An 18,580-nucleotide genomic window follows, 5' to 3' on the forward strand; every position below is an offset into this window, starting at 1 on the left:
CAAGGATTCTCCGAAGAGACACCAAAAGGAGTCCAGTCTTCATCTCAGGTCACTGGATAGCGTCCATGTCTCGCAAACAGGGAGCACCAGGACTCTAAAGACTTAGACCTTCGTCCTTTTGTAGAGATATCGGGAGCACCACACACCCCTTTCCAGCGACCTCATTACCCCTCCATGCTCTCCCAATCCTTCTACCGACTTCATAGGAAGAGTCACCAGAGACATGAAAGTCACTGCCAAGGTAAGTAAACCCCTCGACGAGGTCGACACTCTCTCCGCAGACACACACTGCTGGTGGCCATGTCCAAGAGGTCACTAAAAGCCTGGATGTTGGTTTTTATCAGGACCCTCACAAGCCCAAACACTCAGACCCCTCACTCAGTCTCTCAAGCTCCACGATCAGAGCCTCCATTGACTCTGTGAAGATCACAGCATCGTCAGCAAAGTCAAGATCAGTGAATCTCCCTTCACCAACAGAAGCCCCACAGCCACTGGACTCCATGACACCCAGCCAGCATTGAACAGAGTAGGAGCAGAACACACCGCTGACGAACCCCAGAATCAACTGAGGGTCTGCCTCCACTCTGCACAGCGCTCACAGCCCCAGTGCACAGGCCAGTCATGATATCCAGCAACCTCGAGGGGATCCTGCGACCCAATTAAAACAATAAAAAGGTAAAAATAAATACACCTAGAGGAACAAATGTAATACAATTCATATAAAACAACTCACACAATGACCAGTCAGTTAGAACAAGTCAAGCACCTGATTTAAGCTCTCAGTCTCGTGTATGCAAGTCAAGAGCAGTTAAAGGAGGAAAAAAATAAAATAAAATAAAATGTAAATTCACTTGCGATCGAGTCTATCAGCATACATGTGGAGGAAACGAGAAACGAATACCGTATATACTCACGGATAAGTCATGACTTGGTTTTACAAAGTATCTATCTATCTATCTATCTATCTATCTACCGTATACAGTACTGTGCAAAAGGTTTAGGCAGGTGTGAAAAAATGCTGTAAACAGAATGCTTTCAGAAATATAAATAATGATTGTTTATTGTTATCAATTTACAAAATGCAAAGTGAGCGAACAAAAGACAAATCTAAATCAAATCAATATTTGGTGTTCCTACCTTCACACCAGCATCAATTCTTATCGGTCCACTTGCACAAAGTCAGGGATTTTGTAGGATTCTAGTCAGGTGTCTGATCAATCAATTCTACCAAACAGGTGCTAATGATCATCAATGTCACACGTAGGTTGAAACACAGTCATTAACTGAAACAGAAACAGCTGTGTAGGAGGCTTAAAACTGGGTGAGGAACAGCCAAACTCTGCTACCAAGGTGAGGTTGTGAAGACAGTTTCATGTCATGGCAAGATTGAGCACAGCAACAAGACACAAGGTAGTTCTACTGCATCAGCAAGGTCTCTCCCAGACAAAGATCTCAAAGCAGACTGGGGTTTCAAGATGTGCTGTTCAAGCTCTTTTGAAGAAGCACAAAGAAACGGGCAACGTTGAGGATCGTAGACGCAGTGGTCGGCCAAGGAAACTTAGTGCAGCAGATGAAAGACACATCAAGCTTATTACCCTTTGAAATCAGAAGATGTCCAGCAGTGCCATCAGCTCAGAACTGGCAGAAACCACTGGGACCCATCTACTGTCCGGAGACGTCTGGCCAGAAGTGGTCTTCGTGGAAGAGTTGCAGCCAAAAAGCTATACCTCCGACGTGGACACAAGGCCAAGCGACTCAAGTATGCATGAAAACATAGGAACTGGGGTGCAGAACAATGGCAGCAGGTGCTCTGGACTGATGAGTCAAAATTTGAACTATTTGGCTGTAGCAGAAGGCAGTTTGTTCATCGAAGGGCTGGAGAGCGGTACAATAATGAGTGTCTGCAGGCAACAGTGAAGCATGCTGGAGGTTCCTTGAACGTTTGGGGCTGCATTTCTGCAAATGGAGTTGGAGATTTGGTCAGGATTAATGGTGTTCTCAATGCTGAGAAATACAGGCAGATAGTTATCCATCATGCAATACAATCAAGGAGGCGTATGATTGGCCCCAAATTTATTCTGCAGCAGGACAACGACCCCAAACATACAGCCAAAGTCATTAAGAACTATCTTCAGCGTAAAGAAGAACAAGAAGTCCTGGAAGTGATGGTATGGCCCCCACAGAGCCCTGATCTCAACATCATCGAGTGTGTCTGGGATTACATGAAGAGATAGAAGGATGTGAGGAAGCCGACATCCACAGAAGATCTGGGGTTAGTTCTCCAAGATGTTTGGAACAACCTACCAGCCGAGTTCCTTCAAAAACTGTGTGCAAGTGTACCTAGAAGAATTGATGCTGTTTTGAAGGCAAAGGGTGGTCACACCAAATATTGATTTGATTTCTCTTTTGTTCATTCACAGCATTTTGTTGATTGATGAAAATAAATGATTAACACTTCCAGTTTTGAAAGCATTCTTTGTTTACAGCATTTTTTCACACCTGCCTAAAACTTTTGCACAGTACTGTAATTTCCGGTATTTTATACTGTCGGTTGTGTAAGTCAAATGTGGAAAACTCCCACTATTGGTCCAAGAGATCACGATATGCTAATGCCCACCTGAGAGAGGAAACACGGGGCACACGGCCTTTTATTTCTGTGCCTACGTGACCACACGGTGATACCCAAACTATTCCGAAGCGATGTGTGCACTGATTTGTGTTTTTTGTATCTCACACCCTCATACACCTTTATCGTATGAGGATCCTTTATCTATGTTGGAGCGTCCGATCAGAAGAAAATATGAAGCTGGTTTTAAATTAAAAGTTGTTGAAGTGGCGAAAGAAATTGGTAACTGCGCTGCTGCAACAAAATTCGATGCGTCTGAGAAACTGGTGTGGGATTGGTGGAGGCAAAAAGATGTAAAAAAATAAATAAATAATTAATGTGTCTTATTTTTGAACAGGCGTATACGTCGGACTCTGATTTTATGGTCAATTTTTCAGGTTTCAAGACCCGACTTATCCGTGAGTTTATACGGTAGCCGTGTCAGATGAGACATATGATCAAACCCCCAAATCGAAAGCGATGGCCGTCTGTCCATGTGATTGCTTTTCAGTGCAATGCAGATATGGAGGCAGATTAACTGCCATACTGTACGTAGTAAACATACAGTAGTGTACAAAATGTATTGTGCCCTTCATGAGGATCTTACGATCCTTTGGAACAAACACACATTTTTTCTTGATTTCCCCCTTTACTCCACAGTTTAAAATTACAAGTCAAACAATTCAGACTTGTGATTAAAGTGCACACTGAAGACTTTCATTGAAGGGGATTTGCAGACATTTTGGTCACACAGCACTTTTTCTAGATGGTCCCTCATTTTAGAACACTGTGATGTTGGAACAATTGGTGTCCCAAGTGTTTCTGATCACTCAGGTGGGTTTCATGGCTTCATAACACACCTCAGCCTGCTTCTCCCCTTTGGAGTCGGTAGCTGCCATTGTTCACCATGAAGACAAGAGCTGTGCCAATGAAAGTCAAAGAAGCCATCATGAGGCTGAAAAACGAGAATAAAACCATTGGAGACATCAGTAAAATCTCAGGATTACCCAGATCAACTGTCTGGAGTATCATGAAGAAGAAACAACACACTGGTGGGCTCAGTAATCACAAAGGGACTGGTAGGCCAAGGAAGACCTCCACTGCTGATGAGGGAAGAATCCTCATTATGGCCAAGAAAAAGCCCCAGATGGCTGTCTGACAGATCATACACAGTATTCAGGGGGCCAATGTGTGTGTGTGTGTCAGACACGACTAACTGCAGAAGACTTGGTGAACAGAAATACAGAGGAGGCTACACTGCAAGATGGAGACCACAAAAACAGGATGGCCAGATTACAGTATATGAAAAAGGACTTCAAAGAGTCTGCAGAATTCTGGATGAAGGTCTTGTGGACAGAGTGATGGTGTGAGCAAAGTGTGGAGATGAAAAGAAACTGCACAAGATCCATAGCAGACCACTTCATCTGTTATGGCTTGGGCATGTATGGCTGCCACAGGTCCTTGCACACTTCTCTTCATTGATGATGGAACTGCTGACAGCTGTGTCACAATGAATTCTCAGGTGTGTAGAAACATCTGATCTGCTCAAGTTCCAGGAACTACCTCCAAACTCAGTGGACGGCGCTTCATCCTACAACAAGATAATGAGCCAAACACACTGCTGAGGCCACACAGGAGTTTATCAAAGCTAATAAATGGAAAATTCTTGAATGGCCAAGCCAGTCATCCGATTTAAATCCAACTGAGCAGGCGTTCCATGTGCTGAAGAGAAAACTTAAGGGGACAAGCCCCCCAAAAGAAACAGGAGATGAAGATGGCTGCATTAGAGGTTTGGCAGTATCACCACAGACGACCCTGAGCACCTGGTGAAGTCTGTGAATCACTGACTTCAAGCAGTCACTGCATGTGAGGGATATGTAACAAAGTCCTAAATATGATGGCTTTAATAGACCTGCCATTGCTGTGTCCTAACATTATGGTGCCCTGAAATGGGGGGAGTGTGTGGCAAATATGTGGGGAGCAAAATATCTGCAAATCCCCTTAAATGAAAGTCTGCAATGTGCACTTTAATCACAAGTGTGAATTGTAATTTTAAGCTGTGGAGTAGAGGGGGAAATCAAAGAAATCAATGTGTCCTTCTGAAGAACATTGTGGAGAGGGGTGTATATTAGTAATAAATGTATATAAGGGTTAAAACAGTAGACACGTAATTTGAAATCGGCAGAACTAAGGTTACGTTCACATGGTGGCAACGGGAGCTTAAATACGCAACAGCATTCAGTCAAATGAAACCCGCATGTCATAAAACAGAAGCACTTCACTGTAGGCCCTCAGCAGGACTTGCCTTCTGTTGTGCAGTCACCTTTTTCAAAAGTGTTCTTTTCACGATAGATAGATAGATAGATAGATAGATAGATAGATAGATAGATAGATAAAGCACACTATATGATAGATACAGTGGTGTGAAAAACTATTTGCCCCCTTCCTGATTTCTTATTCTTTTGCATGTTTGTCACACAAAATGTCTCTGATCATCAAACACATTTAACCATTAGTCAAATATAACACAAGTAAACACAAAATGCAGTTTTTAAATGATGGTTTTTATTATTTAGGGAGAAAAAAAATCCAAACCTACATGGCCCTGTGTGAAAAAGTAATTGCCCCCTTGTTAAAAAATAACCTAACTGTGGTGTATCACACCTGAGTTCAATTTCCGTAGCCACCCCCAGGCCTGATTACTGCCACACCTGTTTCAATCAAGAAATCACTTAAATAGGAGCTGCCTGACACAGAGAAGTAGACCAAAAGCACCTCAAAAGCTAGACATCATGCCAAGATCCAAAGAAATTCAGGAACAAATGAGAACAGAAGTAATTGAGATCTATCAGTCTGGTAAAGGTTATAAAGCCATTTCTAAAGCTTTGGGACTCCAGTGAACCACAGTGAGAGCCATTATCCACAAATGGCAAAAACATGGAACAGTGGTGAACCTTCCCAGGAGTGGCCGGCCGACCAAAATTACCCCAAGAGCGCAGAGACGACTCATCCGAGAGGTCACAAAAGACCCCAGGACAACGTCTAAAGAACTGCAGGCCTCACTTGCCTCAATTAAGGTCAGTGTTCACGACTCCACCATAAGAAAGAGACTGGGCAAAAACGGCCTGCATGGCAGATTTCCAAGACGCAAACCACTGTTAAGCAAAAAGAACATTAGGGCTCGTCTCAATTTTGCTAAGAAACATCTCAATGATTGCCAAGACTTTTGGGAAAATACCTTGTGGACTGATGAGACAAAAGTTGAACTTTTTGGAAGGCAAATGTCCCATTACATCTGGCGTAAAAGGAACACAGCATTTCAGAAAAAGAACATCATACCAACAGTAAAATATGGTGGTGGTAGTGTGATGGTCTGGGGTTGTTTTGCTGCTTCAGGACCTGGAAGGCTTGCTGTGATAGATGGAACCATGAATTCTACTGTCTACCAAAAAATCCTGAAGGAGAATGTCCGGCCATCTGTTCGTCAACTCAAGCTGAAGCGATCTTGGGTGCTGCAACAGGACAATGACCCAAAACACACCAGCAAATCCACCTCTGAATGGCTGAAGAAAAACAAAATGAAGACTTTGGAGTGGCCTAGTCAAAGTCCTGACCTGAATCCAATTGAGATGCTATGGCATGACCTTAAAAAGGCGGTTCATGCTAGAAAACCCTCAAATAAAGCTGAATTACAACAATTTTGCAAAGATGAGTGGGCCAAAATTCCTCCAGAGCGCTGTAAAAGACTCATTGCAAGTTATCGCAAACGCTTGATTGCAGTTATTGCTGCTAAGGGTGGCCCAACCAGTTATTAGGTTCAGGGGGCAATTACTTTTTCACACAGGGCCATGTAGGTTTGGATTTTTTTTTCTCCTTAAATAATAAAAACCACCATTTACAAACTGCATTTTGTGTTTACTTGTGTTATATTTGACTAATGGTTAAATGTGTTTGATGATCAGAAACATTTTGTGTGACAAACATGCAAAAGAATAAGAAATCAGGAAGGGGGCAAATAGTTTTTCACACCACTGTAGATAGATACTTTGTTAATCCCAAGGAGAAATTCACAAATATGGAAAGTAAGGCATAATGTTCAACTAGCTGGTGCGTTTAGTAGAATAAGGCAGAGGATTATGGGAAATGTGGCGGTACACAAACACAACAAAAAAATAAGTTTCTTGCCCAGTGAAAGAAGTCCATGATACGCCTACAGGATGCTTATCAATATGTTTAGTTTGCTTAAAGGTTTGCGGTGTTAAATGAAACTGAAATAAAGTAACAAATCAGGTGCAAAGGACATTGGAACAGTCCAGACAAGTACAGGCCATTCAACAAAGGCAGCCAGTTCTATCTCCTTAATTCTTCCAAAATTACATCGAGTCGAGTTTTGAAGGTCCCTAAAGTCCTCCTGTCCACCACACTACTTGCTTGCTTATTCCAAATGTCTGTGGTTCTTGGTGTAAAGAAAAACTTCCGAATGTTTTTGCAAGAGTTACTCTTAACAAGTTCCCGTGTTCTTGATGAACTCATTTTAACGTCACAGTCTCAATCTACTTGTCTAATGCCCTTCATAATTTTAAACACTACAATTATGTGTCCAATTAATTTCTGTAAAGGCTCATCACTCATCCCCTGTAGGCCTGAATCAGCCTCATTGCTCTTCTCTGGACTTTCTCTTGTGCTGCTTTGTCCATTTTGTAGCCTGGAGACCCAAACGTCACCCAGGACACCAGATAAGGCCTCACCAGTGTGTTATAAAGACTTGGGCAGAACCTCCTGTGACTTGTACTCCACACATCAAGGCGCTATATAACCTGACATTCTGTTAGCCTTCTTAATTGTTTCTGAACACTATCTGGCAGTTAAATGTGCTGAGTCCACGCCGACTCCTAAATCCTTCTAATAAGGTGGACTTTTGATTTTCAGACCTCCCACTGTGTATTCAAACCTCACATATTGACTTGCTACGTATAATACTTTACATTAAATTTAATTTTTCACAAATCTGCCCGAGCCTGCATGCCGTCGAAGTCCCTCTGTGATGATTTAACAGATTCTCGATTATCTGCCAAACCACCGAGTTTGGTGTCATCTGCAAACATAACCAGCTTGTTACTTCTACTCCTATCCAAATCATTTATCGATATTAAAAATACCTGCAGCCAGTGCACTGACCCCTGCTAATCACCACTCTTAACATCAGCCAATTCCAGTAGGGTTCCTCACACCATCGTCCTCTGCTTCCATTGTCTTAGCCATGTGTCTATGGTTCTCTCTATGATGAAAAACCTAATAATGTCCGTGCACAATTTACCAAGTTTCCAACGGTGTCGCCGTGCTCTCTTTGAACTCATTTTACAGTCTCGATCCCCCGGACTAATTCCCTTCATACTTATAAACTCTTCAATCATGTCTCGTCTTGTGTGCAAACGGGCTAGGAGTGTGAAAACGCCTTTAGAACACTTTTGTGCATAGTTTAGTCCATTTTACGTTTTGTACCAACACATGAATTACTATGGTAGTGCAAACCAAATAAAGAGGTTCAGTGACAACCTGCAGGGCTCTCCAGGACTAGAGCTGAACGCCACTCCTCTAGTTGGGAATGACCACGAGTTTTGCTGCTTCATCCTTTTCTCACCCAAAGCTCTAATATGGGGGACCGTCGTCCTTAAAGCTGCACTCCTAAGCTTAACTGCTCTGCTGGAGCTTCCCTGCCAACATCGCTGAGGTCCAAGCCTTCATTATCGCTTCTTGGAGGTCTTTTTGTACACTTTGTATAACTTCCCATTATGTGTTCTCCTGTGTGTATGTGTGTGAGATTGAAACCTAAGTCACTGAAGAATATTCACCCCTTTTTTGACAAACCTGCTTTGATGCTTGAGTGCAGTGTGCACACTTCATTGAACACACACAAACACACAAGGAACATTCAATATGTGTCTGGCTTCATGTGCTAACAATGATTTTTTCCAAAGGAATTCAGAGAATGAATCATGGAGGCCTGGTTGCCAAAAGATCACGGGATGTGGGGAAATACAATCAGCACCTTTTGCTTCCTATAAGAAGTGTGTGTCCAGTTCTCATTTCTAGCAGTGTGTCTTTCTCTTGTTTCTTTAACCTGTAACTTTAAACCACTTCCCCCAATCCACCGTATTGATTAAATATTATTTTTTCAGAATTACAATCAGTGACCCATGAGGACTAACGCTAATGGTACGTTTTGTACTTCCATCCCATGATAATTCACCATCATGTTGATGCATGGTTCATATTTTACCCAATGCCATTGACTGCTCTGCATCCCACCCTCTTCCAACCACCTGTCACCCCCAACCCACCCCCTTTTGTCACCCAACACAAAAGGTATAAAGGGGCAGGTCTGAAGAGTGCCCCCTTGGAATCCCCCAACCTCCCATCCATTCCAGCTCAAGCACATGCACAAAGCAAAGGGGAAAGCCAGCGGGACACAGAGATTCACCGATTTGCAGAAAATTTCAAAGATCTTGGGCTTCGAAGAGCTGGTGTGGCTTATCAAGCCTCCAAGATCATTTCTTTAGCTACATGAACGTTTCATTGTAAACATTAATATCTCACCGGCCTGTGCAAAGTAAGTTTGTATAGCATTATGTAGAACTTGAAATTTCATGAAGATTAACTTCAGTGCCTATAGGATACATTTCAATACTACAGAGGAATGTTGTCATCATAAACAATGAAAATTGACAAAAATCTGAATGATGACCTCTGACGTAAGAGACCACGTGATGCACTTGATAAAATCGAAAACTGGAATATGTTACAATTAGTCATTAGAAAACAACTAATACTTTCTATGTCCGTCCATCCTTCTCCTAATGTGTATCCATGTCTGGTCCACAGGAGCAGCAGTCCCTTTCCCCACCACCTCCTCTATCACCTTTGGGAGATACCAAGGTGTTCCCATACCAGTTGGAAGATATAATCTCTGCAGTGTATTATGAGTCTGCCCCAAGGTCTCCTCTCGGTTGGACTTGCCCAAAACACTACCTCAGAGAGGCGTTCATTTCAGGTGCCCGAATCGCCTCAACTGGCACCTTTCAGTGCAGAGGAGTAGTGGCTGTACTTTGATCTCATCCTCAATGTCTGTCTCCAAGGCTGAGGCCAGATGCCATGATAAGGATGCTCATTTCCACCACTTGTATCCATAATCTTGTTCTTTTGGTCACTACCCAGAAGCGCAGATCGACTGATAAAATTGGGAGCTTTGCTTTTCGGCTCAGCTCTCTCCCCCTTTCTTCACCAGGACCAACCAGTAAAATGTGCACATAGCTGCTGATGCTGCTCTGATCGGCGTGTCGATCTCTTTGTCTCTTTTTCTTGCACTCGTGAACAAGACCCCGAGATACAGCAACCATACCACATGCACCTCACAAGGGGTCATCCACATAAAGCTAAGCATGTTCATGCCCGGCCAGTACATGGATTGGAGACCATCTACAAAATGCTGAAAGAGATGTTGGTGAGGCCAATAGGGGGCACTTACCCTGTGGTCTGTTTGTGGATCCCAATGTCCCAGTGCGGTGATGGGGACAAAGTGTGGTAAAAATGGCATCATCCTATGGATGAGACATAAAACCAAGGCCCTGACACTCTGCAGTCATAAAAGATTCCTGGGCATCCTTCATAAACAGTAGGGTGTATTTTGATGTCCAGGCTAAATTGTCCATCATGGCCAGATCATTCTGGCCCTCTAATAAACTCCAGTCTCTAATTGGTTGTTTCTCTCACCACTTCACCAGCTAATATGCAGTGAGCATACTGGTGCCAAAATGGCTGCCATCGCATCATCCAGGTGGATGTTCCACAGTAGTGGTGGTTGAAGATGTATGAAAAGTACTACATCAATGTAAAGAATTATTATTATTATTATTATTACTCCATGTAGTGATGGGTGAACTTTCTGACAGAATTGGTATCTACAGAGACCAGCGCTGGACCCCAGCAAACAAGATCAAAACATCAGAAATCCACATGCATTTTGTACTAAAATATTGTTGGCCTCACCAACACCTCTTCCAGCAACAACTCAAGCTTTTCCTAGATGGTGTTCCATGCTTCTTCTGAAGTGCAGGTGGTATGGCTGCTGGAGTAACGTACAAGAAGAATATCATTGTAGAGTGGAGTATATCTTTAAGGAGACAGGACCCAGACGCATCCCATGTTAGATGCGTGGGGTTCGAGCAGCATGAGTGTCTTTCAACAGCTATGTTGCCTGTAATTCTACTCTCTTATTAAATTATAAAACTTTGTGTTCATTAGAGTTACTTCTTAACTCTTTGAAATCCCTTCAGCTTTTTTTTTTTGTCCAACACTTCCTGACTCACCAGTATGGGAAAATCCCAAAGTATGACAAATAGTTCGACTCGTCTTAATGTCCATTAGGCAAAATATCAAGCGTTCTGGAGTTCCCCAATATTTTTGGCCCTCTAGACCCATTTCTGGATCGTATTTTGTGCTATATGATAAATAGTAAACCAAATGGCATCTTTAGGAAAAATAATCAGATGGACTTGAAGTTGTGTAGCATCACATCAACCAGCCCCCTCTAATGGAATACAAAGGGTCCAAAGTTACTCCTTTCCACAAAACTTTGAAAAAACAGTTATCGGTATTATAGGAGTTTACGTTTCATTGATGCTGATAATGATTTTGATCATATTTTTGATATTTGATTCTTTACCGGTGGTCCTAGCCCTCAAAGAGCCACTCCCAGAAGGTTCAAAATTACACATTTCAGATCGCTTTAAACTAGTCAGTGATTACAATTATGATGTTACTTTTGATTTTTGATCCTTTACTAGGAAGCTAACCCTGTATGGACCTCCATCAGGAGGTGAACAACGGCAAATGTCTTATTACAAATCGAGACAATTATTTGAAGCACATTTTAATATTTCAAATATCTGACACAAGTCTTCTTGTTGATCATGTACTTCTAGATGAGAACAGGCCATTAATCCCAGCAAATCTCGCCTGTCCTATCCACTTAATTCTTCTAAAGTAACATCAAGTCAAGTCTCTGAAGGACCCTAAAGCCCTCCTGTCTACCACACTACTTGGCCACTTATTCCATGTGCCTGTGGTTCACTTAGTGAAGAAAAACTTTCTAATGTTTGTGTGAAATTCACCCTTAACAAGTTTCCGACTGTGTCCCCGTGTTCTTATTGAACTCAATTTAAAGTCACCGTCTCGATCTGCTGCACTAATTCCCTTCAGGATTTTAAACACTTCAGTCAGGTCTCCTCTTCATCTCCTGTAAAGGCTCAGCTCTTTTAATCTTTCCTCATAATTCAACCCCTGTAGCCCTGGAATCAGCCTGGTTGCTCCTCTCTGGACCTTTTCCAGTGCTGTTATGTCCTTTTTGTAGCCTGGAGACCCAAACTGCACACAGGACTCCAGATGAGGCCTCACCAGTGTGTTATAAAGCTTGAGTAGAACCTCCTATGACTTGTACTCCACACATCAAGGCGCTATATAACCTGACATTCTGTTAGCCTTCTTAATGGCTTCTGAACACCATCTGGCAGGTGACAGTGACAACTCCACTCATGAAGTACATCCTCATATTTCTTATAAACACCTCGTTAGGTCAGCTTCCACTAATTCAGACTTTTCTATTTCTGTTCTTCATCCTTTACATACTGAATCCTATATAATGTGATCGGCCATCTCAGTTTGCTTGTTCTCGGTTTGGCTTCACAGCCTTTGCTACGTCTTCATTTACTGTGTATACATCTTGGAATTTGTGGGTGAAGCACCAGACACCCAATGATCTCAACTGTAAGGCATGATCTGTCATCATAATGAGTAGGTTGGTAAAAATAAAACAAATTGTACCAATGGGCCAAGAAAAAAAAAAGTTCACAATCATCCTCTCCTCACAATCATGCATTTCATGTGACTTTCCTGGCCTGGGTTGACATTTCATCAAAAACCAATAATATATTTTCTTAAAGGTAGAAAACATTTTGGAGGAGATCATCTCTGTTATGTGTGTGTATATAGAGTGTAGTCCATCATTTTGTGCGAACGACAGAAGCCTGTTAGCTCTCTGCAGCTTGACCTATAAGATGACATGGTTGAAACATAAAAGTCAGAAGAGCCAACTGCATCATTAGGAGGTGGTGTGCACGTATTTCTGGGTAACGGCCGCCGACAGTTTTTCTCAGTTGCTTTGGACTGATTCTCAAATGACAACATTAACGATTTATTTCTGGCATTGCCCAAACTCACACAAGGAATTCCTCAATGGGCTTTAACAGGCCTTGTGTTATGACAGACCCCCGAAAAACCTTGTTACGGAAAAAAATGGACGTAATCTTGGGAAGGGCAATTTGCACGTGCAATGGGTATCAAAAAAATGGAGTAAATACAACAGATAAAACAGAACAGAAGTAATCCTCTTCTCAGCACTAGATGGCCGGTCTAACCACAGCCACCTCAGGAATACGACACAACGGAACAAACAACTTTGTTCTTGAACGGAACTCCTCACCAAGCGCAGACAGACGGGGTGCCGCGACAACTCTCAAGGCAATATGCAAGAATAGATGATTGCGCTCACTAAATTTAAGAGGGTATTTTTAAATAAAGAATCCTGCTGCGTTCTGTTTACTTCACAAGTTGGATGTCGGAGCTGGGAATAACATCACACCCAAGCTGACTGCGTTCCGATAAAATATTCAGTAAACCAACATGGACATGTACTGGAAAACCTTCGTTGTGTTTTCTTAATTGAAATAAATAGCAGCCGATAACAATACACTACGCTGTGTTTTGTGCATCCAGACCACAGATAGAAGTTGGACGGCACGACTGAATCATGAGACACATGGGGGCGGAGTGGTGGCTCTGAGGCTAAGGATCTGCGCTGGTATCCAAAAGGTTGCCGGTTCGAATCCCCGTCACTGCCAAAAGGGATCCTACTCTGCTGAGCCCTTGAGCAAGACTCTTAACCTGTAATTGCTCAAGGGGTGCTATACAATGGCTGACCCTGCACTCTGACCCCAAAGGGTATGCGAAAACGTAACAAATTCCTAATACAAGAAATTGTATAAGGCGAAATAAAGAACAAAAAAAAAAAAAAAAAAAAGACAACTGCTAATAAACAACAACAACATTTACTTACATACAACAAGGACAAACAGACTCAAGAACAGTTTTTTCCCCAAAAGCCATAACCATTCTAAACTCACACGGGCACTGACTACACAGTCTAACCCCCCAACCCCTGGACTTCCTTCTATCCATCAACTGTGCAATATCCAATATCTAAATGGTACTGAATAATAACTGTGTAAGATAAGATAAGATAAGAACTTTATTTATCCCGAGGGAAATTCTTTTGTCATATACATGCTAAGTGCAACAAGAGGAATAAAGATAAGGTAGTAAAGAGTTTAAAAAGAACAGTAGTAATAGTGCAAACAGAATAACAACTCTAAACAAAGTAACAAATAACTAATAGGTTGTATTATAACTTTATAACTAATTTGTGCAAAGCAACAAACAACTATAACTAAAACTATAACAGATATAATAAAACAACATATCTGTATACTGTACAATATCATTACTCTCAGGGCCCAACATCCACTACTCACTGCACATGATCATCATTATTGTGCAATATTTAAATTATGTGCAATAACCCAGTAGTGCAATAGTTATTTATTCTTTCCAGTATTTAAATAATGTGCAATAACTCGATTCAGTTATTATTCTTTCCATTTGTATATAGCGTCGCAGAACTTTTTTTTTTTTTTGCACCATTTGTTTATTTGTTTATTTACTTGTTGTGTTCTACATATATGTCTGCACTGAAGGAGCTGCTTTTAATCTCATTGTACATGTGTATAGTGACAATAAGAGGTATTCTATTCTATAGCACATTTTCATACAAATAATGGCGCTCATAGTGCTTTACATGATGAAGAAAGAGGAAAAAAAAGACAAAATAAGAATTTAAATAAGGGAACACTAATTAACATAGAATAAAAGTAAGGTTCGATATCCAGGGAGGACAGAAAAAACAAAAAAAACTCCAGACGGCTGGAGAAAAAATAAAATAAAATCTGCAGGGGGTTCTGAGGCCACGAGACCACCCAGCCCACTCTAGGCATTCTACCTAACATCAAGGACCTCAATCAGTCCTCATTGTATTCAGGGTTCTCATGGAAGGACTTGATGATGATGGTCACGTGGACTTCTGGTCTTTAATCCATCAATGGAGGGACATCACGGTGCTTTGATTAGGTGGTGGTGGCGCAAACAGTATAACACTCCAGCTTTCACTAAAATATGCAGTGTAGGTTGCCATTTTGTAATGACGTCACGATCTGAAGTGGGACAACAGACCAGGCCTGACTTTCCAAATTGGACATTTGACTTAAGGGGGCGTTCCAGTTGAAAATTCTGACTAGATAGATAGATAGATAGATAGATAGATAGATAGATAGATAGATAGATAGATAGATAGATAGATAGATATGAAAGGCACTATATGATAGATAGATATGAAAGGCAGTATATAATAGATAGATAGATATGAAAGGCAGTATATAATAGATAGATAGATATGAAAGGCACTATATGATAGATAGATAGATATGAAAGGCACTATATAATAGATAGATAGATAGATATGAAAGGCACTATATAATAGATAGATATGAAAGGCACTATATAGATAGATAGATAGATAGATAGATAGATAGATATGAAAGGCACTATATAATAGATAGATATGAAAGGCACTATATAGATAGATAGATATGAAAGGCACTAGATAGATAGATAGATAGATAGATAGATAGATAGATAGATAGATAGATAGATAGATAGATAGATAGATAGGAAAGGCACTATATAATAGATAGATATGAAAGGCACTATATAGATAGATAGATATGAAAGGCACTAGATAGATAGATAGATAGATATGAAAGGCACTAGATAGATAGATAGATAGATAGATAGATAGATAGATAGATAGATAGATAGATAGATAGATAGATAGATAGATAGATAGATACTTTATTAATCCCAAGGGGAAATTGACTATGGACTTGGAAAATCTGACTTCCCATTTCAAATGGAACTCAGCATTTGTCTCAATATTCGGGATATTGAGTCGGGGAAGAAGAATAACTAAAAGCCCACGCTGCCATGAAAGGACAAAAAGAAGACCAGAAGTACAAGAGGGCAGTGAGCTGGCCGGTGTATAACTCTTTTAAACAAGTTCATGGAGTACTGTGATGACAAAGTCAATACGGCACTTAACTGTACGCCCATGAAGTTTGTGTAATACCAGCGTAATGTGACTGTGAGCCTTCGGTTGTCTCGATGGATGTGCTGCAGAATTTTGAACTAAAAGTTCACTTGGGATACAAGACAATAAAGCATCACAGTAGTTGAGCCTCGATGTGACGAACGCTTGAATTGGGGACATGTCCGCAGAGTACAACAGTGAGAGAGGAAGTCTTGAAATGTCACAGAGGTGATAAAAGGCCGACCAGGCTGTAGCGTTAATGTGAGATTGAAAAGACAGAGTCCTATCAAGGCCAGCAGAGCAGCACTCGTCACTAATAAAAAATAAAACTTACCGTCTTCCAGGATTGAAGTTGGACACCCCACGGTATACAGCCACAGAACCTCGTAGTGTTATGATAACTTGGGTGTCGGTAACACAGATACCAGTGGTGTTTGGTGACAGAGACCTGGCCGTTTACGTATTCCTGTAAAGTGGACAGTCACTGATAGAATATTTGAATTGTATAAAGTACAATTCCGTCATGCACTACCATATTAACAACTTATGTCTAGATATTATGGCTGGCTTGGCTCTTCACCATTGTCTTTGATTTACTCGCTGACACAATTCTCACACTCTGACAAACGAGTTAAACGATTTGAGTGAAGTAACTTTGGTTTGCAGGTGAACCAAAGCATTGTGCTGTCACGTTAGCACTGTTCTGAGAAATATGGTACACATTTGAGAGGAACGTAAAGACGGTTTCAGGAAATGTGTCCAAGCAACTGAGAAAAACGGTTAAGATACAGTAGTGTGCGGGGAAACAACAGGAAGATGCTTGATTTAATTTAATGCAGACATACTGTGCCAAGACAAAGTAATCAAGCTGTTTGTCCTGTTTTGTCGCATTACAAGCTGGAATTCAAGTGGAGTTTTTCTTACACAACATGCCTACCACTGTGAAAGTGCAAAATGGAATCCTGAGTGTGTGCAGGTATTCACCCTCCAGAGTCCATACTTTGTAGAGCCCCCTTCTGCTGCAAGCCTCCTGTTAGCTTAACACAAAGATGGCAAACATTGGGGTTTGTGCCATATATGGCATTTGCCACGATGGACAAAAAGTTCCTTTTTAGTCTCCTCTGACCAGAGAACCTTCTTCCATGTGTTTATTGAGTCCGCCACATGCTGCTGGGCAAACTCCAAACTAAAAATTAAGAAAAAAAAAAGCAACGGCTTTTCTCTGGCCACTCTTCCATAAAGCCCCACTCCGTGGAGTGTATGGCTTAAAGCGGTCCTGTGGTCAGATCCGCCAATGTTGGCTGTGGATCTCTGCAGCTCCTTCATTGTCCTCCATGGTGTCTTTGTTGCATCTCTGATTACTGCCCTCCTTGCCCAGTCCGTGAGTTTGATGGGCGGCCTTCTCTTGTTAGGTTTGTAGCGGTGCCATATTCTTTCCATTTTGTTGTAATAGATTTAATGGTGGGCAGTGGGATCATTTTTTTTTATAACCCAACCCTTATCTCAATTTCTCCACAACTTTGTCTCTGACCTGCTTGGAGAGCTCATTGGTCTTCATGCTGCTTGCTTAGTGGTGTTGCAGAGTCATGTGACAGATCATGTGACCCTTGCACACAGAGAGACCCAAATCAACTAATGAGGTGACTTCTGAAGTTCATTTGTTATTTATACAAGGTTATTTTATTTTCATTACGCTTCAACCATTTGGACTATATAGTTAAGTCCATTACAGAAATTCAAGCAAAATGACCCCTTTTATTGGCAAACTAAAAAGATGACAATATGCGAGCTTTCGAGGCAACTCAGGCCCCTTCTTCAGGCGAGATGGAATACAGAAACTGAAATTCACTGAATTTATATAGACAGGTACAGCATTTGGACAACCTTTAAGTGAGACATTTTTATTTTGTTCTTTATTTTGCCTTATACAATTTCTTGCATTAGGAATTTGTTAGTTTTCACATACCCCTTGGGGTCAGAGTGCAGGGCCAGCCATTGTACAGAAATTACAGGTTAAGGGTCTTGCTCAAGGGCCCAGCAGAGTAGGATCTCTTTTTGGCAGTGACAGGGATTCGAACCGGCAACCTTCTGGATACCAGCGCAGATCCTTAGCCTCAGAGCCACCACTCCGCCCCAAAGAGACATCTTTACTGTAAAGAAATGAATAGACCTCTTCAGGCTAAGATTCATTTAGCAAGATAACGGTCCAACAAAGTCTTTTAGGAAGTCCAGTTTCTGTATTCCATCTTGCCTGAAGAAAGGGCCCGAGTTATAGTATATTGTCATCTTTTCAGTTTGCCAATAACAGGAGTCATTTTGCTCGACTTCTCACTACATTCATCATGGCTAACACGGGGCCACACCCGAGTACTACAGAAAACGTAATTGAAATTCCATTTCCAATTCCAGATTGTAATGTAACAAAACAAACACAGAGGAGCATGAATACTTTCACAAGGAACTATATATGTAGCCACTCTGCTGAATGTAATAGAATAAGTAGGTTACATTTTTAATGTACTAGTACATTTTATCAAGTAGTATTTTAGAAAGGTGAAGCTCTCAATTTACCAGTCGATCTACGCTCCTACCCTCATCTATGGTCATGAGCTATGGGTAGTGACTGAAAGAACGAGATCGCAAATACAAGCGGCTGAAATGAG

General features: G+C 41.4%; 1 protein-coding gene across 10 annotated transcripts in view; it reads left to right on the forward strand.

Annotated features, from left to right (window-relative positions):
• The window catches only part of dnm1a (dynamin 1a), a 501,477-nt gene that overhangs the window by 461,707 nt on the left and 21,190 nt on the right, over positions 1-18,580 (forward strand). For 2 of the 10 annotated variants that reach the window (XM_051931973.1, XM_051931974.1), the window contains exon 21: positions 8,785-8,821. The exons of the other annotated variants lie outside the window; for them this stretch is intronic. In XM_051931973.1, coding sequence (XP_051787933.1) covers positions 8,785-8,806 — 22 coding nt within the window. In that variant the 3' untranslated portion in view covers positions 8,807-8,821. The remainder of the gene's footprint in view (positions 1-8,784; positions 8,822-18,580) is intronic. 10 annotated transcript variants of the gene reach the window in all.

The sequence above is a fragment of the Erpetoichthys calabaricus genome, chromosome 9 (genome assembly GCF_900747795.2).
Source record: "Erpetoichthys calabaricus chromosome 9, fErpCal1.3, whole genome shotgun sequence".
In the NCBI taxonomy this organism is placed as follows: Eukaryota; Metazoa; Chordata; class Cladistia; order Polypteriformes; family Polypteridae; genus Erpetoichthys; species Erpetoichthys calabaricus.